This window comes from Rhipicephalus microplus, chromosome 4 (genome assembly GCF_043290135.1).
Source record: "Rhipicephalus microplus isolate Deutch F79 chromosome 4, USDA_Rmic, whole genome shotgun sequence".
Classification (NCBI taxonomy): domain Eukaryota; kingdom Metazoa; phylum Arthropoda; class Arachnida; order Ixodida; family Ixodidae; genus Rhipicephalus; species Rhipicephalus microplus.
This window is the reverse complement of record NC_134703.1, coordinates 187,376,453-187,397,182: the sequence shown is the minus strand read 5'-3', so window position 1 is coordinate 187,397,182 and position 20,730 is coordinate 187,376,453. Positions and strand designations below refer to the sequence as shown.

The following is a 20,730-nucleotide window of genomic DNA, read 5'->3' as shown; positions in this document are numbered from 1 at the left end:
CCATCTTTAAAGAGGCCTGATGTCATCTTATCCTCAGAAGCAGCTTTGCCTCTTTTCATTCCATCTAAGGCTTCCTTTACTTCCCCAGTAATCACTGGCGCGATTTATGATTACTCTGGGTTATTACTGCTTCTTGTGACATCATCGCAACTTTCTGCTGCTGCTGTACGAATCTTTGTGGAACCCATACTTTGCCTGAACTATCCTATTCATATTGGTTGAGGCCTTGCCTTCCTTGATCCTTGATGCATGCAACTGATTTTGCGTATGCATAGTATTGTCTTCACAGCTTTTAGGCTTCTTCCCCTCTTTACAGCATGCTCCATTACCTTCATGTTATACTTTCTTATATCAGCTGCCTTACGCCTATTTATTATTTTGAAAGCTCCGCCAGCTCTATTTTGTTTGTTGCATTTGAGGCTTTTATGGTTTCACATCTCTCAATGGCGTCTTTTGTCTCCTGGAGTCGCTTGTCACTGTACTTTCAAACGAATGTACCGCGACTTCCATTGCACTCTCCCTAATGACACTTGTCCGGTTATCACTCACTGTGCCAACGCTACAGTCGGTTTCCTTGGTTATAGTCACCCATTTATTCTGGCGTGAAACTCCAAGTTCGTGTACTTTCTCTTCCAGTGCTAGCTGATTATTGGCGTCTTGCGTACCAGTTTCTGCACTCTCCCTAATGACACTTGTCCGGTTATCACTCACTGTGCCAACGCTACAGTCGGTTTCCTTGGTTATAGTCATCCATTTATTCTGGCGTGAAACTCCAAGTTCGTGTACTTTCTCTTCCAGTGCTAGCTGATTATTGGCGTCTTGCGTACCAGTTTCTGCCGTTCGTTTCCTAAGTATACGGAAATACGTGATTTTACCATTCTAAGGTCGCTGCATTGGGTCTTTCTAACTTCATCCACATCCTACACAATGCCTGGGTATGCACAAAGACTAAAATCTATTGCATTTTTAGTTTCACCATTAGCCCTACTCTACGTTCAATTACGGTTAGACTGTTTTCCGTAGAAGGTATTTATGATTCATAAATTATGCGTTCTGCGACCTTTCCTAATACCGTTGATACAGAATCTCTGTAGAGTCAATCCTATATTCTTCTACTCAAGGTACCCAGCCTGCTCGTTGCCTACCTTGGCTTTAATTTCACCCATCAGTACTATAAAGAGCGTCTTTACCATAATCATTGCTGATTCTACGTCTTCAACATGCGTACCAGCGCATCAAAACTAGAAAAGACGGCACAGACAGAGATTAAAGAACGCTCTTCAAGTTTTATGTGCTGTTACATAAGTTGGAACGAACCAAATAGCTCGCCAAGCAACCATCGTTATCAACGTGTTCTTAGAAGCGTTCAATCGAATGATGTTCATGGCTGGATGTTAGCACGTAGGCCTGTAACGTCTTCATCTTGTACCTCTTATTATTAAGTTTATTAACAATTTACCACCCTCTTCTTAATGCAGTAGTGTTCACCTATGTTGCAATCTATGTAATTATGGACAAGAAACTCCGCCCCCTATTTCTAATATGAAATAAGCCATGATAGTTTAGGACGTGTCCGTTATTCAGCACTGTATAAGCTTCATGTGTCCTGCTAACTTCACTGAGTTCTGTTCAATCCCTGTTGTTTCCCTCTAATTTTTCGAATAGCATAGGTAGAGTGGCTTCACCAGATAACGGCCTAGCCATAAATGTAGCCATGTTCAGATTCCAATGGCAGCCTGCCCACACCCCGAGATTCTTAGCACCCTCCGCTGCGTTCAGGTCTGACCACCACCTTAGTCAGTTGCTTCGCAGCCGCTAGAAACTGAGAGCTGGCGGTAAATAATGTATGATTGTGGGAGGTATCAAACAAGTGCTGCACCAGGGCAGCCAATCCCACTTTTTTGTCACAGGATCAAATGCAGTATCGAATAAAATAGTTCTAGTTTGTTAGCCTCCACATTAATTTGGCTGATCTGCTATTGTAGTCACCTAAAAACTGGGAGCTTTTCGCACGAGTTCTCCGAAATTTCTCGTAATCCGTAAGTACAGGAAGTTCAGTGTTACAGGGCCAATAAGAAATCAGAATGATGCAGTGATCGCAAATGAAATTAATTTGAAGGCTTCTCCGTTAAGATAACTTGACACAGGAGGGGACAAAGAGATCTGGTGATGCATCTTTGGAAGCAGTATTCCCTGAACGGTTATGTGCGTCGAAGTTCTAGTGCAAGGGCAGTTGCTGCTCGTGCTTATGGGTCCATAATGTTCGTCCTTTAGGGTTGTGTTTGTGTGATACTATCTAAGGACTTGAAAAACTGGCGCAAAGTAATCATAGTCACTCTGACGGAGGCCGGTCCGTCCAGAAAGTTAAGCACTGTTTGCGGTGAACCCCCGCAAACAAGAGCTGATAATCAGGAAAACTCTGCGTACTCTTTGGCATGGCTGTCCATCTGCATTTTTGTGACGTCGAATTTTAGACCTTCAGGAGCCGAAACTGAAGATAATGAGGTAAAATGTGTGTTGAAAAAATGGGCTGGAACGCTCAAAGAGCGTCATGCAAGTATTGAGGTGAAAGCCTTCAATGTCTTCTACCCGTGTCCGTTCATACGCGCCTTGAAATGGTGCCAGCTGCGGCACAGCTGCGCATAGGAAAGGCGCCAGTTGCGTCTCGCCTGCAGCTCGGCCACAATACGCCCACTCGTGCAAGAAGGGACATGCGTGCATCGCGTTCCATTCTGGCCGACATCGTCTCAATGGGCACAGGCTTTCGATGAATCTACTTTGGAATTTACGAGGTGTCCTTAAAATTTTCATCTGAAATATGATATCTGTTCTCGAACAAATAATAAATGCAGATAAGTTCTCGATATTCTGTAGTGGCTCTCAAGTCAAAGTTGTCTTAACACATTACAACTGATTGCTGCTGTTTTATAATCGCTGCTTGAGGTTTCAAAAGCAGCAGAATTGTTCGGCGTAATCCGCCAAATAAACTAGGAATCACTTTGTTGAAAAGTAGAAACAAAATGTGAGCAGGCGAGCGCGAGAGAGATGTCAAAAGAGCCTAATAATACGCAAATTTGATATCAGGCAGCATTTTCTTTTATGTCGGGAAAGTATCACATACCGTTTTAGTGCACTATATGCAGAACTCCAGTCTGTCCCTCTCAAGAGTAACACAGTGGATTCCGAGAGAAGGCAAGTGTGCGAGGGGAGGCAGAAATTTACGTGGGTTGATAGGATTATTAAATTCGAATGTGACAGCGTGGCTGCACCAAGCACAGGACAGGGTTACTAGGCGGAACATGAGAGATGCCTATGCCCCCAAAGAAGGTGTATAGCGGGGCTCATAATGACGATGATACACAACTCCGGAGATCATGGGTGTGTGTACGAGGCGGGCAGAGGAGCAGCTGCCGCTCATAAACATCTAACGAGGGTGCTAAATGCGCCTGTTAAATTTACTAAGTTGGACCTTTCACGTATTTCTGATCCATAGGTTTATAGCTATGCATGTTTATTTGTCGATTAAGGATTCCTGATATTGGATTTAAAGAAGTCATGTTTACTTTTACGGTGGAAAGTCGAGGACCAGTGGGAGACCTTTGAGAGAACGGCGTCATTGCTTCATGCAAATTTTTGCATAGATCTCGTGGCTTGTATTCTTTCGAACTTGCAGGGAGTAAGAGCTGCGATAGCACTTGCCCCCCCCCCCCCCTCTTATGTACTGGCATGCACGCCTATGCACGCATGTGCTGGGAATTCTCGCTCATCGGCCTCCCCTTTTTTCAGTGGTCCAACCTGATCACTCACCATTTTCTCGCGAAATGACATTCCGGCCAAAGGCCCTTGCCTCTCGCGTGGAGACACCCTATGTCTCGCCCAAGGAAAGGTGTCCTCGGTGTCGCCATCTGGTGAAGGCAAAGTGACGAATTAGGAAAGAATGCGTAAGAGGAAAAAAAGTATTAGGGAAAACAAGGGACCATTCACTGCTTGTACGGGACATAGTGGGGTTCTATAAACTCCTTTAGAGCACACAAATTCGTGGAACGCAAGTGAACACGTCTAAATTGCACTGAGCTGATAATGATGAGCTAAATAAAACTGTGCTTTCGCTGCCTGTCACGCAAACGTGACGTGCTCTACGCAGTTGCAACAATTGCTCACATACACGGTGCACGCTGTTACACGACTACAACAAAAAAGGCTATAGGTAAGATTATGGATATTTAAGTAGAAAAACCTCAAAAAACATACTGGAATGTGGTCGTGACCTGGACGAAATGACGTAAACTGGATGTGCAGATGGAGCTGTTTATTTGGTTGAACTTGTGGCCGGTAAGCCGAAAGTCAAGTTACAGGAATGCGCTGGGACTGATAGCGGCGAACTGAGAGTTAGCCGTCGTTCAACTGACTAGCGGTGACGAGCGTCGGCATTTACATATGTGCTGTCGAATATTCCAGCGTTATTACTGGTCGCGCAGACTCTGGAATAATCGTGATTGTTCGCGTCCTGTGCGCAATCTGGGCAAAATGATCTACTAAAAACGTTAAGATTCTCGAACACTAAGTCGTGATCTGCACCGAGTATTGCTTTATCTTCGCCGGTTCAAACCGACCACATCAAAATAACACACGTGTCAATGCCTCCCTCTGAACACCATCGTTCCGATGCACTCGGGGAAAATTCAAACAATAAGTACCTACACGAAAAACGCCAGGCCTGCGCAGCAGGCGCTCCACGGTCACGGCGAAAGCTTCAAGAGCGGCCTTTCACAGCCTTTTCTAAACACTTATTGGGTAACTGCTGCAAGCACGTTTGCTTGATGCCCACTACGGCATCAAGTAATAAAAAAGTTCAGGGTAGACAGCTGGCATTCGCTATGCTATTTTTCATCATTCTTCTGAAAAGCGTGGTATCCGCTAAACACTTGCCAGGAACATTGGGCCAAATGTTCATGAAGTGGCTGACGACGATAAGGAATTATGCCTGAAGTGGGTATGCGCCACAGTTAGCTGCTAAACAAAAACAAGCTTTTGAAATAGGTTGGAGCAATGGATGACCCACTCGTTACGCTATTCGCATTGTGCAGTGACTGTTTGTTCTTTCGCTGTTTTAAAATGCTTTATAAGTCGTAATAACGCAATTGCTTTCCCAACATCAAGCCTGCCGAAGGCAACTTTGCCAACAAGCCCCAAGCACTGGCCTGGCTCAGTAGTGGAATCCTGGGCTGGGACCCAGTGGACCCGGGTTCAAGCCCCATTGCGTCATTCGTGCAAGCTTTTTTTTTCTCAATTCGCGTAATGTGGTTACGACACCGGTGAAGACGGCGCCGGACAACTACGGTGCTGCGCGAGACTCGAGGTGTGATCTCATAACAACTTTCCGTGTAAAAATTAAGAAAGTGTAATAACCAAAACTAAAAAGTACAGTAATAAACTGAAAACTACAGTCCTCAGGTTCACTAGTGCACGTGAAACGGCTTGAGGCGCATGACATGAACAACGTCAGGTCGCACACGGCACCATTGAATGTTTGTAATGACGTCGCAGACAATCTCGTAGTCAAGTGGGCCGAGACGTTGAACTACCTTGTGCGGTTTGAAGTACCACCGCTGAAGTTTTTCGCTGTGTTCACATATTCCATGAAAATTCGTCGAAGATTGTAACGGCGGCTGTTGGTAGTCTATCAGTTCTTGATGCGGAGCCAGGTAAGTTGTCGGGCTTCTTCGGCATGCAAGCTGAAGGTAGGCGTTTACGTCGAAGTTTTCTTCGTTCAGTGACGTTTGGCAGCATGATGTCGAGCGTTGTTGCTGGGTTCTTTCCGTAGGCCAGCTTGTATGGCGTCATCTGCGTCGTGTCCTGCACGACCGTGTTCAATGCCAGGGTCACGCATGGAAGGATGGCGTCCCACATCTTTTGTTCGACGCTGACGTACATGGCCAGCATGTCAGCGATGGTCTTGTTTAGCCGCTTGGTGAGGCCATTGGTTTTTAGGCGGTACGCAGCTTTCCGAGCGTGGCTTACCTGGCTTTATCTGCTGAGTCAAGTCAGCAGTAAACTCCGTACCTCTGTCGGGGATGAGAACCTCCGGGGTGCCATGTGAAAGGACGATGTTCCCAACGAAAAACTTCACCACCTCAGTGGCCCCGCCTTTGGGAAGGGCTCTCGTTTCGGCGTATCAAGTGAGATAGCCAGTAGACACACCGATAAATTTATTTCCGCTAGTCCATGCTTCGAACATGCCCAGAAAGTCTGTTCCCAACCTGCCGGTACAGTCGCTGAGGAGGGCCTATTGGCTTGACAAAGCCTCCTTGTGCTGTGGGCGCGGTTATTCACGCCACTGACAGTCCGCACGTCCTTACATAGCAAGACATGTCAGCGGCAAGGCAGGGCCAGTTGTATTTTTGTTGTATTCTTGCGAGCGTGCGGAAAGTCTGAGGTGTCCAGCCGTCGGGTTGTCGTGTAGGTGCGTCGTGTATGTGTGTTAACATGTCGATGATCTGTGGATATCCCTTGCCAAAACGTCTGTGATAAGTGCACAATCAAGGTAATCAGCTTACTGCCTTCTTGTTGATGTGTGGGGGAAAGTCGGTAGTTGTGGCTGTTTTCTGCTGGTCGAGATGAACTCCAGACTTGCTAATAACCTGTTTCAAGAACAAAAGGTTCTTGTACACGGAAAAGTTTTTTCTGGCTTTAGGGTGAGTCCGGAGGTCTTGATTACTTGAAGTGGAGCTTCAAGGCGTCGGAGAAGCTCGTCGAAGCTGGAGGAAAACATGATGACGTCGTACAAATACACGCGGCAAATCCGCCACTTCTATCCAACCAGCATAGCGTCCATAACACGCTGGAACGTCGCAGGCACCGAACAAAGGCCAAAGGGCATGACGTTGAACTCCAAGAGGCAGTCTGGGGTTATGAAGACAGTTTTTATCGATCTCTCTCGTGTGCTTCAGTCTGCCAGTAGCTGGTCTTGAGGTCCATTGATGAAAAGTTCTTCACGCTGTGTAATAAATCCTGGGCATTGTCTATGCGGGAGGGTGTACACACGTCCTTCATCATGACTTTCATCAGGCGACGATAACGCGAAAACGCAGAGACGCATCGCTCTTAACTAGCACCACAGGAAACACCCACCGACTCTTCGACGGCTGAATGATGTCAGCACGTAGCGATTCATCTACTTGCTTCTCTACGGCCTCAAACTCACTACCTAGTGTCCACTGAATCCCCCATCATCGTTTTCGTCCACATGTAGACACACGTCATTTGCCTCCCTCTCAAAGAGCGTCGCCCCGATGCGAAGTCTGTAATGCAGTTTTTTTTTTCTCAAGAAAAGTCTCACGCAATCACTCGCTGACGTAAGGCTTCATGCGAACTACGGGAACGAGCGAACTACGGAACTACGGGAACGAGCAAGCACTAGGTACGGTCCAAAGTATCTTCTTAAGAGCTTTTCGGAAAGTCCTCGTCCTCGTTTCCGTATGGGCATTCAAACCAATACTTTGCCGCCAGTTGGGTAGACAACTGTTCTGTGGTGAGCATTGTTGCGGCCTACATAGTACTCTTGCTGCTGGCTGATCCGTAAACGTGCAAGTTGCCTGGCTTCTTCCGCGCGTTCCGTAAACGTGTCGGCGCCCGGGACGATGTCGTCGCCTAGGTGCGGTAACATTGCATCTAACTCGGTTCGTACTTCTCGTCCATGAACGAGGCTGAACGGTGTCATACGGGTCATTTCTTGCTTGGCCGTGTTGTATGCCAACGTTATGTAAGGCAAGCTTTCATCCCAATTTTCGTGTTCAACGTCTACGTACATCGAAAGGATGTCTTCAATAGTTTTGTTTAGATGCTCTGTCAGCCTGTTCGTTTGCGGGTGGTAGGCGGTGGTCTTACGATGCGTTGTTCCACTCAGCATCAAGACATGGTTCAAAAGAGCTGCAGAAAATGCGGTACCTCTGACTGGGATTACGACGGTTGGTGCACCATGCCTCAGTACCATATTCTCGATGAAAAATCTTGCCACCTCTGCTCCAGTACCTCTCTGGATAGCCTTTGTCTCGGCATAATGGGTCAGATATTCTGCCGCGGCGATAACCCATCGGTTGCTTGCAGTAGAAGTAGGGAGTGGGCCCAAATTGTCCATGCCAATCTGGTGGAATGGAGTCGTTGGGACCTGTACGGGTTGCAGGAGGCCAGCTGGTTTAGTCGGTGGTGACTTGCGTCGCTGGCAGTTGAGACAGGTACGAACGTGGTGCTTCACGGCTGTGGTTAGTCATGGCCAGTAATACCTTTTCTGTACCCTGGCCAACGTTTTCGTGTAACCCAAGTGATCAGAGGTAACCTCGTTGTGGCATGCTTTCAATACTTCGGTGCGAATGGTTGCTGGGATTACGAGCAGATGGGCAGATCCTGTCGACGAAAAATTTCTTTTATACAGTACTCCACCCCGTAAATGAAACGATGACAACACTCTTACAAAAACTCTTGGCACCTTCCGAGATCTGTCATCCAAGTAGGTAATTAAGCCAAGCAACTCAGCGTCGTCACGTTATTGCAGCGCAAGGGCGGTCGTGTCGAGGACACCGAGAGATGATGTTTCCTCATCCTCGGGTAGGGTTGCCAACGACTCAATGGGTGAACGGGACAAACAGTCGGCGTCCATATGTCGCCTCCCTGACTTATGTACGACTGCCATATCGAACTCATGCAGCCTGAGACTCCAACGCGCCAATCGGCTGGTAGGGTCTTTAGGGTTTGTTAACCAACATAGTGAGTGGTGGTGGGTGATTACTTTGAAGGGGCGGCCATATAAATATGGACAGAATTTTGTAACCGCCCATACCACGGCGACACATTCTTTCTCAGTCGTGGAGTAATTAGCCTCAGCGCGTGTTAACGTTCTGCTTGCGTAAACGATTACCTTTTCTGTGCCCTGTTGCTGCTGCACAAGTACAGCTCCCAAACGAACATTGCTGGCATCGGTGTGAAGCATCGTAGAGCTCTCTCGTCGAAGTGGGCAAATACTGGAGGTGTTTGTAGTCGCTGGCGAAGATAGTTAAAAGCAGCTTCCTCTTCGTTATTTCACTCAGAGGTGGCGTCTTCTCTCTTGAGGTGAGTTAACGGGGATGCTATGCGTGCAAAGCCCACGATAAATCTTCGCACAGAGGCCGAGAAAGCGTCTGACAGCCTTTTTATTGGTCGGCATAGGCAACTGTTCTAGGGTTGCGATTTTTTTCAGGATCGGGACAAACACCTGCATGACTGACGACTTTACTGAGAAATCGCAGCTCTTCGTAGCAAAAGTGGTGCTTCTCAGGCTTCAATGTCAGGCCCACGGACTGTATGGCTTGTAAGACTACATCAAGCCTTTGAATGTGCTCATCAAACTTTGCGGAGAACACTACGACGTCGCCCAGATACACTAAGCAGGTTTTCCAATTCAACCCAGAAAGCATGGAATCCACGAGTCTTTGAAAGGTAGCAGGCACTGAGCACAAACCGAATGGCAAGACCTTAAATTCATGAAATCCATCTGGTGTTACAAAAGCGGTCTTCTCGTGGTCTCTTGGGTCCACCTTGATTTACCAATATCCACTCCGCAAGTCCAGTGAAGAGAAGTATCGAGTATTTCAAAGTCTGTCGAGAGAGTCGTCTCTACGTGTTAGTGGATATAGGTCTTTCTTGGTCACCTGATTTAGCCTCCGGTAATCCACACAGAAGCGCAGGCTGTCGTCCTTTTTCTTAACGAGGACTACAGGTGACGCCCAGGGGCTCTGTGAAAGCTGAATGACGTGATCTTCAAGTATTCGGTCTACCTGCTGTTGTATAGCTTCACGTTCTTTTGGAGCCACGGGATAAGGGTTCTGGTGAATAGGTCTCGCCATTTCCTCGGTAATTATTCGATGCCTGGGCAGAGGCATGCGGCCAACTCTTGATGTTGCCGAAAAGCAGTCTTGAAATTTGGCCAGTAGCTGAAGGAGTCTGCGTCAGTCGTCTTTCGGCAAAATAATGCTTATGTCCAGAACAGGCGCTGAATCAAAATTTAGCAACTCGTTGACTACCGCCACGCAGCCTTGGGCATCTACGACATCGTCGAAGTAAGCGACAGCCATGCCTTTTGGAATGTGCCGGCGCTCAGCACTAAAATTAGTCAACAGCAAGTCCTTGCGTCCAGCAACAACTCTGACGATACCTTGTTCGATGGAAATACCGTGGGTGAAAAACAGCGAGCTTTTTTGGTATGCTACTCCTTCGGCGTCAAACTGAGTAGCGGCGGCCACAGACACAAGCGTGAATGACCTAGGAGGGAGAACCACGTCGTCATCAGTAAGACGCAGTTGGTTTGGCCGCGCCTCTGGAGAATTGGGTAAGGCCAAACTGCCGCAAAACGTAATCAAGCTCTCTGGTATGTTGATGACGGCGCCATATCCCCGTAAAAAATCCATGCCAAGAATTACATCTCTGCAGCATGCGGCGATAATGGCGAACGACGCAGTGAAAGAAGGACCACTGATGTCAATTCCTGCGTTACATCCAGATGGCATCAATAACTGGCCCCCTGCCGTTCTAATATGAGGGCACATCCACGGCGCCTTCACTTTTATGAGGCTGTGGGCGAGATCCTGACTGATAATAGAGAAGTCGGCACCAATGTCGACTAAACTGTCACTTTCTGGCCGTCAAAAAGAACACTAAGGTTGGCAGTCACAATTTCATCGTTTTCACGGCTTATCGGCTGTACGACGTCTTGCTGTGGCGGCTTCTTGCCGTCATCTTTATGGCCTGCAACCTTGCCCCCGGAGGTCGCCGCCCTCAGTTTCCCCGGCGCGGGCTAGGTGACCTCCTTGTATTAAGGTCCGCGTAGGTGCGGCGGTACGACAAAGGTGAACGCGCGGGAGACGGAGAGCGGGATCGGCGTCTCAGACTAGGAGGGTGAGTAGGCATTGCCTCCTCTGCAGTGGTACAGCCGTCCTCAAAGTGAGAACGGGCTCCATGAAAAGAGGTGTCGTCACGGCGGGGAGTGTATTCGTCGTTGGCACGTCGACCATCAAACCAAGGTCGATGAGGACGGAATGAATCCCCTCGATGCCAGCAATCATGCGCCTGCACCTCCACAGTGAAATCATAGTGGACGTCTGTCCACTGTGCGCCATGCATCTGTTTTTCGGGTTGGTGGACGTCTGAGCATCTCCCCTGGCGTCGATGCCCATGGGGTGGCTGTGGACGACTGGTTGTATGGCTGAAGCGTGGGTGGTTGATGCAGTGTCTGCTTTTGCGGCGAAGACCAAGGGGCCAATGACACATGGTGGTACAGCATCGGAATAGCGGGCGGTGGACGTCGGAGAGTGGCAGCGTAAATCATAGGACGCTGCTGAGCATCAGGGCCAGTTGTAGACAACGCTTGGTGGATTTCGTCGCGTACGACTTCAGCGACTGACGCAATGGGATTTTCAGCAACCGGAATCTGTAACGTCTGCAGTTCTTAGCGAACTATCTCCCTAATCAAGTCTCACAAGGAGCTCTGACTCCCAGTGTCATGACAATAGCATTGATTTGGACATTGCTGGACATGCAGTCATATTGCCTGCAGCATTGATGAAGGGCCCACTCGATAACAGTAGGCACTTTAATGAAGTCAACCACGGTACTTGGAGGGTTGCGCAGTATCTCGGCGAAAAGCTGTTCCTTGACACCGCGCGTGAGGTAACTCAACTTTTTATCTTCCGTCATGCGTTGGTTAGCTCGATGAAAGAGACGAGGCATGTCCTCGGCAAACATTGAAACTATTTCGCTGGGTTTTTGAACCCGTAGCTCCAGTAACCGCTGCGCACGGTCCCTTCGATCGACATTGGCGAAGGTATCAACGAACTTCTCTCGAAAGTCGGGCCAAGCTGACAGAATGCCTTCTCTGTTCTCATACCAAGTACGAGCACCGTCGTCAAAGTAGAAATACACGCGAGAAAGCTTTTCCTGTTCCAACCACTGATTGACCTTGGCAACACGCTCGTAGTGGTCAAGCCAGTCATCAACGTCTTCATGGGCATGGCCGGCAAGGCGATCGGGAGCGAGGAGTTGAAAGATGGTCAACTGAGATGGGTGCGTCGGAAAGCTGCCTTGGGGCACCTGTTGCGGGCTTGCGTTGGCCATTGGTTGAGGTGTGCGGTGCCTAACAGGTTCCGGCGAGTCAGTGAGCTCTGGCGCGAGGCCTCGCAACCGTCGACTGGAGCGATTCACCGGAGTTTCTACACGTGACAATGCGTCTGGACTCGATGAACGGCTCCCAGTGGGCGTGTAGAGCATCAGACAAGGTTGCGGCCTAGCACCTTCACCAGTTTCACGGTACAACGCGAACAAAACACAGGCACACCTTGAGACAACGAAAGCAGCGTGTTCTTGCTTGTTTGCTTGATCCTTTGTTTTGTGGCTCTCACCCACTAAGGAAGATTAGCCAAGAAGCCGGTGGTTAATGCAAGTCAATACTTTTAGGTTTTTCAGACTAGTGGAATAGGGTTACATTGTTTTGACTGTGAAATTAATTTGGCGCAATGTAAAAAAAGGGGGAGGAGAGAAGTAATAGAATTTGTTGAATATCTGAGGTGTAATTGTTATATGAAATTCTTCTGAAGGTTAAATAATTGCAGTGTAACAGTTAAATATGAAATGATAGATTGGCTAGTAAAATTGGAGAGCTGATCATTGGCCCAGCAAGGTAATCTTCTTTGTGTTATATCGGAATTCGCAGAGAGCCCCGCAGATGTTCCTGTCGCTGTGTCCCAATGGAGCGGCCCCAAAAGACAAAATATTAAAAGTAGTAAGTGATATTCCTAGGTTTTTGAATAAAATTTCGAAGCAATTTTTTCTTTGATTTTTGAAACGGTGACATGGGATAAGAAAATGGTCAATATGTTCAGGTTCATTACAGCTCGAGCACAGAGGGGATGGCACCAGACCAGACCTGTTCAAATAGAAATTAAGAGGTGGTACACGGCAACGTTATTTTGTTATAGAGACTTCCAGTTTACGCGTGGGACACCATTTATTATTCCATGCGAAGTGCAGGTGCAAAAAATCTGGATTACAAAAGGACTTGTTTTTGAGCTAGTTGATGCATACTTGGTGCAGAAGACTGAGGCGCAAAAAAACATAACGTGAAGCAGGAAAAGCAGGAGAGAAGACAAAACAGCGCCAACTACCAACTGTTTAATGACCGTCTAGGAAACGCACTGGAAAGTAGACAAAACCGCGCATGCGTGCACAACCAACAAACATCACACAGCGTCATGAACAAGGCACTACGGTATCCAAAAAATGCATTTCTGTTGCGTACAACACAATAGATGTATCACTGATACAATCGGGCCCTTTCTTTTTGATGTAATAGGCTTCCAAGAGCTCTCTAGCTGTTCGTTTTTTGCTCCTATGGAGAATCACCGTCTTTTCAAACATTGGCACACATCCACAGGCTTTACAGTGCGCTGGAATATGCGCATGCTCACTTTTGCTTAAACTATTGGCATGCTCCCTCAGTCTGTCATTAATGCAACGCCCCGTTTGACCGATATACAACTTGCCACAGCCTAGGGGAACCTCATATACCACGCCTTGTGCACAGCGCCTAAAAAAGTCTTGTGTGTGCTGCTTCTGGAAGCCCCTTTGCTCATCGCATGTGATACGTGGGCACAATTGAGCAAGTTTGTTGGGAGCTGAAAAAACAACCAGAACACCATAAGGGGAAGCCACCTTCTTGAGGTTATGCGTCACATGGTGTATATACGGGACTACCACAGGCTTAACCCGCTCTCTCTCCTTCGGGCGCTCATTTGCATTCGACACTCTGCCTTTCACCCTCTGCAGCAAGGATTCCGCCACGGAACTAACTACGGACTGAGGGTAGCCGGCCTTGGGAAGCCTTAGAAGTTGACGCATAAAGCTTGCTTGCATAACACGCTCACACGATCTGCGTAGTGCCAACTCTAAGCAAGGTAGAGCGATTCCGCGCTTCACAGTCTTTGAATGTGCTGAGTCGTAAAGTAACAACTCCTTCTTACTCCGAGGGAGGTACGCACAGCATACGTGACCAGCCGAAATGGTCAGGTTAAGGTCCAAAAACTGCAAGGATCTATCTTCCGGAAGTTCTTTAGTAAACATGAGCCCTTTAGCATTTGCTCTAAAAACATCTAAAACCTGCTCAACCATCACAGGAAAAGGAAAAGGGCATCTATTGTCAGTAACAACTAAAAAATCATCTACATATCTAAATACATTAGGAACATGTGGATGAGATGAAGTAAAAACACTTTGTAGTGTGTGGTCAAAGGATGATAAAAAGACGTCACATAAAATCGGTGCTACCCGTGACCCCATGCAAGTGCCCTTCCTCTGTAAAAACATGCCATGTTCAAAAGAAACGAAATTGTGGTTGAGATAAGCTTCTAAGAGGGTAACAAAATTAACGGACGACATCTCCGTTTTAGACACAAAGGTGGCTTCGCCACTATCTTCTATACACTGCTTAACTGCCCGAAGTAGCTCCAGATGCGGAACCGAGTAAAAAAGGTCTCTTACATCTACGGAAAAAAGGTTACCTATTTCATGGTTTCCTCGGAAAAACCCAAATACTTCATCAGAATTTTTTGTCAAGAAAGGGTCATGAACTTCAAGAAGTTTTAGGGCTTTGAGCAAAAAACTGCTAACCTGATATTGCCAAGTTCCACGCTCACTAATGATGGTATGGAAAGGTACGTCGGCTTTATGCGTCTTAGCACTGAAGAAAGCAGTAAGGGAATTCTTTTTGCTTCTGCTTATCTGTTTAGCCAAAGATTCGCACCCAATTTCTTCACACAAAGAGACAACATTTCTCTTGACTTTAGATAGCCTCACTTTTGCAGGCTTGAAGTTCTTGTTGATGGCTTCTCTAGCTTTTCCATTATAGGAGTTCCTGGATAAGGCCACAAACCCACCTTCCTTATCTGAAAGCATCAGACAGAATTCATTGTCTCTAAAATATGTCACTACACGTTGCAACACACACACTAGTCGCCTATAATCAGCTTTCAGGGCAGCCTTGTGTAGACTGTCAACGCCTTCCAGCAGGCAGTGTTCACGTTGTTCTTGTGGCGCCTTCCTTGCTAATTGCCGATTCCACGCAAGAAGGTCCTGTGCCGCAACTTTAGGCTCTAGCTCTAGGCCATATTTAGGGCCCTTATGGAGGAGATGTACTATATTATCATCAACGTTGGTATTCCCGATAATACTTAGCCTCTCGGTGCGGTCTTTTTTGGTTGAAGTCTTGGTCATACTCCTCAGCAGACAGGATAGCATACAGCTCCACGTGCTTTCAATGGCAGTACTCACCACCTTGCGGTAGTCCTTTAGCTTCCTGGTAGCCACCCATGTAGGAAAATTGGTGTGGCACAGGCACCTGAGAATGTCGCTAAACAACCTCACTTGGTGACCCAGCTCAAAACGCCAAATCTTCACCATTCTTCTAATATGGCCTCACGAAGGAATAACGGCGCCGAAGAGTGAAGTGACTTCCCGGGGCGGGATTCCTTTCCTAATGAAAAATCCTAGATAACGCGCTTGGCATGTCGCCGCCACGATGTTCTGACACACCATGTACGCATCAGGAAGACTGGAAGGCATAGTAACATAGTAACATAGTAACATAGTAACATAGACATGCTGTGCACGCATGCGTGGTTTTGACTACTTTCCACTGCGTTTCCTAGACGGTCACCAAACAGTTGGTGGTTGGCGCTGTTCTGTCTTCTCTCCTGCTCTTCCTGCTTCACGTTGTTTTTTGCGCCTCAGTCTTCTGCACCAAATCTGGATTAGGTATCGTATTTTTTAGGGGCGAAGCTCCTTATGGCGTGGCTTGGACGTCCCTCGTATGTAACCACCAGTGGCACATACCCGAAATAGGTATAACACTTGACCTCCAAGGTGGTGCCAGTGAGAGATTTCTTCTGTGCGTTGTTTAACAATAAAAAATAGTGCTCAATGTACATGCCAATGGCTGCTAATGGGGAATGAGAGACATGAGTATTCGGTTTTTAGTCAACGCGCACGCTGCGATCCTCATTAGCAGCCATTGGCATGTACATTGAGCACTATCGGACAAGAAAGGGATGCTACATTATACTCGCTGGGTGTAACCTCCTTAGCTTTAGAAAGGTTTAGCGAGCGTTGAGCCGCAGTGCCATGAATACAATGAACTTGTATATACCATGAATGAACTCAAGGTGGTTAAAAATGAGAAGTAGATACGAAGCGCAAGCCGTAAGAAAGTAAAAGCCGAATTCTCCTGTCTCTCATTTCTCATTAGCAGCCATTGGCATGTCTATTGAGCCCTATCTGACAGGGAAAGGTTGCTACGTTATACTCGCTGGGCGTAACCTCCTTGGTTTTCGAAAGGTTTAGCGAGCGTTTGGTCGCAGTGCCATGAATACAGTGAACTAGAATATACCATGAACTCGAGGTGGTTAAAGGTGGGAAGTGGACCCAAAGCGCAGGCCGTAAGAAAGTGTGCATGTGCCACCTCTCGTTTAGTCCTTGGAATGTCCGCTGGATGGCGGTGCTTCTATATAGGGAATATATGATAAAAAGATGCGAGATGGTGGGACTTGGAGTGTTCAGTAGATGAATGAACGGACACACAAACAGACGCATGGATGGACGCATGAACGGACGCAGGGGCGGATGCATGAAAGAACGCAGGGGCGGATGCATGAAAGAACGCAGGGACGGGCGCACAAACAGACGCATGGACGGTCACACAGACGGACGCATGGACGGACGAATGCTTCGCCCCACTCTCCATCATTCACTCCGTGGATATGCTGCTATTTTTTGATGAGTCTTCAAGGAGGGAAAGTTTTCTAAACCTCGCTGCTGTTACATAAGCTGTAGGAGGCATGATTGACACAGTCGGAAGATCAACGGATGTTCGCGCGAGTGTGTCAGCCATATAATTTATAAGTATACTGCGTTGGCCTGGCACCCATATCATTCGCACTAGACGAATGTTTACTGGGAATATTATTTAAAAATTTCTAGTACTGCTGATGCTGACGACGATGATAAAAACGAACACACGGAATACGAGTCAGTCACTATCACAGCTGTCGAATGAGTCGCAGGAAGTTTACGAATAGCTAGTATAACGGCCATTAATTCTGCTTTGAATATTGGTGTATAATCTGGGAGGCGTAATCAAAATGACCAGAATAATGAGAGAGAAAAAATATCCACATCTGCCTTCTCGCCACTGATAGATGCATCCGTTGTGATTACTGTATTAGTACCTAATTGAGACAGGTGTTGTTCTAATGAGCCAATCAAATATTTAGAAGGCAAATGTTTAGCATTCATGGGAAAGATATAATCAAATTTTATTTGGACTTGGCCGATTGGTTTGTCATATAGAGTTATCACGAGTATATTAGCATATAAAGCATCTAGAAGTGTTTGAAATAGCACTTGGGGTTTATATACACGAGACCAATGCTCATTGAAAAAGACACCAGGCTCGGCAAAGAATACAAACTGCCGCCTTTTTAAAGTGGATTCAGAAAATTTTTCATAGGTTTTGACTGTTAAAATACGGAATCTGCAAGCAAGAGTGGGTATCCGAGCTTCTTGATACAAAACATTGTTAGCTGTGAATTTTGGCACACCTAATCAACTTCGAAGACCCTCCCGCTCTAAGAGAATGAAGGGGTTTGTTTTGTATGCTGGTCCACCAAAGATTAGTACACATCCGAATGCAAGAATCAGACGAACGTACATGCGATAAATCATGATCAGCGTATCTCGGCGAAGACCGGAACGGAGGCGGCCAAGCCTACCTATCATCCCAACAGCGCGTGTAGCCTTAATTTTAATATGTTCAATGTGATCACGCCAGCTGAATTTTTGATCGTACAATACACCCAGATATTAATTACAGTTAACCTCGGGAATTATTTATTGATGATACTGAAGAGAAATAATGACTGGTACGTCCAATGGAAAAACTATTATAGCACATTTAGTAACGTTCAGATTCATATGATTTTTCTGAGACCAGGTTTCCAATGTTGCCAAATAACACTGTAAAGTCGAATGTAGTAAATGAGTATCACAGTCAGATGCAAAATAAACGCAATATCATCTGCATATACATATACTTGTACCTTATCACTCAGTGGTATTGAACTTAGCAAAATGTTAAATAGCACAGGTGATAGAACCGAGCCTTGAGGAACACCTCTCGCTTGGCTATACTTCGGTGTGAAAACAGCTCGTTGGGAGCAATGAAATTTTCTGTCTTTTAAAAATTCGTATATCCAATTTGTTATGTACTGCGGGAACGTTAGCTCATTTAGGGCATTGGAAAGAGTAGCATGTTCAACACTATCATATGCCTTGGCTAAATCAAGAGTTACTAGGGCCGCGTATTGTCATCTGTGGCGAGCAAGCTTTATACGAGCCTCTAAATCAACGTGCACCCACCATATAGAGTAACCTGGTCTAAATCCAATCTGGAACGCACTGAGTATTGCATCATCTGTTATGAACTTCCTAACTCTAATGTAAAGTATTCTTTCTATTGACTTAACTACATGTGATGTTAAAGCGATTGGGCTAATGCTATCGATCTGCATTCCTAGGCCCTGTTTTTTTAAGAAGCGGTATTATTTTTGCAAGTCTCCAGTCAGGAGGTATCCAACTATTTTCAAGTGAATAGTTGACAACGTTAAGGAGGTCTTCAGGAGAGATGTCGAATAATATTTTTATCATTCCTGAAGTGACGCCATCTGCTCCAGGGCCTGCGTTTGGCAGAATACGAACGAGGTGCGCAAGTTCATCCCTACTTACTTCAATGAAATTATTTCCGAATGAAGGTTTTGCTAACTTTATTTTAATTTGTAATGTAAATCTCTTCTCTAATCGTAATGCAATTTCAGTTAATGTATCTTCCAACTCAGTTGGAGAAAAAACAACTAAGGCAATCTTTACGGGTGCTGTAATAGCTTTACGATTACAGAGAAATCTGAATGGAGCTTTCTTGTTGCCACTCTTGCATAGATTGCTATACCGTTTTTCTTCCTAATCATCTTTCGCTAATGAAACTGCTCTCCTAAACCTAGCTTTAGCAAATAAATAATTTCTCCAATTAGTCGGACGTTGGTTGGTAAGAAGTTTTTTCCATGCAGCTTTGCGGCGTCTATAATCTCTGGCACAATCCAGATTCCATCAGGCAGATATGAATTTTCCTTTCGTTGAAGATACAGCGAATTGTGATTTTTTATTTGTACACTTTAGAGTGGAACAAAGGCTAATATCTTTCATATTATATTCCATCTTGGACAAGAAAAACAACACTAACTGTAAATTTTTTTTAAGTTTGAGTACTATACAAAACTTTGCACCTGGCGATCTACCGTCACTAAAGAAATGCTGATTTCAAATACCAGGGGGCAATGATCACTACTTGTAGCGGTATCAAGAACAGTCCAAGACGATACTGTCACATTTCAACTAGCAAATGTCAAATCTAAGACGGACCTCGAATTACATAGAACGAATGTGGGAACTCTGGAATTCAAACAAATAAGGTTATTCCGATTAGTCCAGTCCCATAACCATTTTCCGGATGAATCAGTGCGGAATCCCCACGACACGTGATTGCAATTGACGTCTCCCGCAAATAGTATACTGTTTCTGCAAACACAGTCACATCAAGGGCTCTTTCATCTCGTGTTCTAGGTGGAAAGTAGTTGCTGACTATAGATAGTGGCGCGCATCCGGGAAAGTGAAATTCCAGAACCAATACTTCATAATCGTGTAATATTCGTTTGTAAACTAAGTGTGCTTTATGACAAATGTTGGATGAAATGAAAAACAATTAATCCTCCACCAAGTGAGTCTCTGTACAGTCGAAAGCACTGATAGTTTTTTAGATAGAAGTTTTGTTCAGCAGACAGCCAAGTTTCTTGTAGCATTATGACGTTTGGAAATTGTTACGTTTGGAGATGTTGACGTTTGGAGAAATTACGTGTAATAAGTCTGCAGTTGCAGAAAGAATTGAACGGAAGTTCCAATGAAGTACTCTAAGGCATCCTATGATGATAAGCAAGCAGTAGCAACTGCTTGATCTAATCTACTGTCTTTTGAAAGTCCGCTTTATTCCTAGGTTCCTTCACACTCTTTTTTGTTTTTGGATGAGAAGCAATATTAAGCTTGCTAGTAGGTGATCTGGTGCGTTTCAAAAGGCGAGCATCCATATATACATCCCGACTACTTATTGATTCTCAATCAGATATACCTTCCTGCTCAGTTGTGTTAGATCGGGAAGGCCTTGCCTCATTTTCAATAGAGGCATCTGACTGATGTTCGGCAGGCTTATTGATTGAAGCACTAGGAGGTTGGATACGCTTAGTTATTCGATCAGATACGCCCGACATCTGTGAATCCATATTATTATTGAGTCGGACAGATTGAGTAAAAATTTTTCTAATACTTTTTCTACGGCCTTTTCTACCATAGCTGAAATGGACTGAGAAAGTGATGCATCTATAGCAAGAGTTGGACGAGCTGCTATGCCGACATAACCGTAATTCCTGCTTTGAATTTCTGCCATTGCTTCTCTACAAGAGCATCGTCTCCTTTCAATGATTTCAATCACCTGAAGTTCCTTTGATCTTGCAGGGCAGTTAGGATCGTCTGCTGCGTGATTTGCCCTGCACAAAC

General features: G+C 45.9%; 1 protein-coding gene across 1 annotated transcript in view; it reads right to left on the bottom strand.

Moving 5' to 3' along the window:
* Positions 1-20,730, bottom strand: part of LOC142814081 (uncharacterized) — a 148,028-nt gene that overhangs the window by 20,854 nt on the left and 106,444 nt on the right. The window contains exon 9 of the mRNA XM_075892020.1: positions 3,808-3,905. Within this exon, the coding sequence (XP_075748135.1) occupies positions 3,808-3,905 (98 nt within the window). The remainder of the gene's footprint in view (positions 1-3,807; positions 3,906-20,730) is intronic.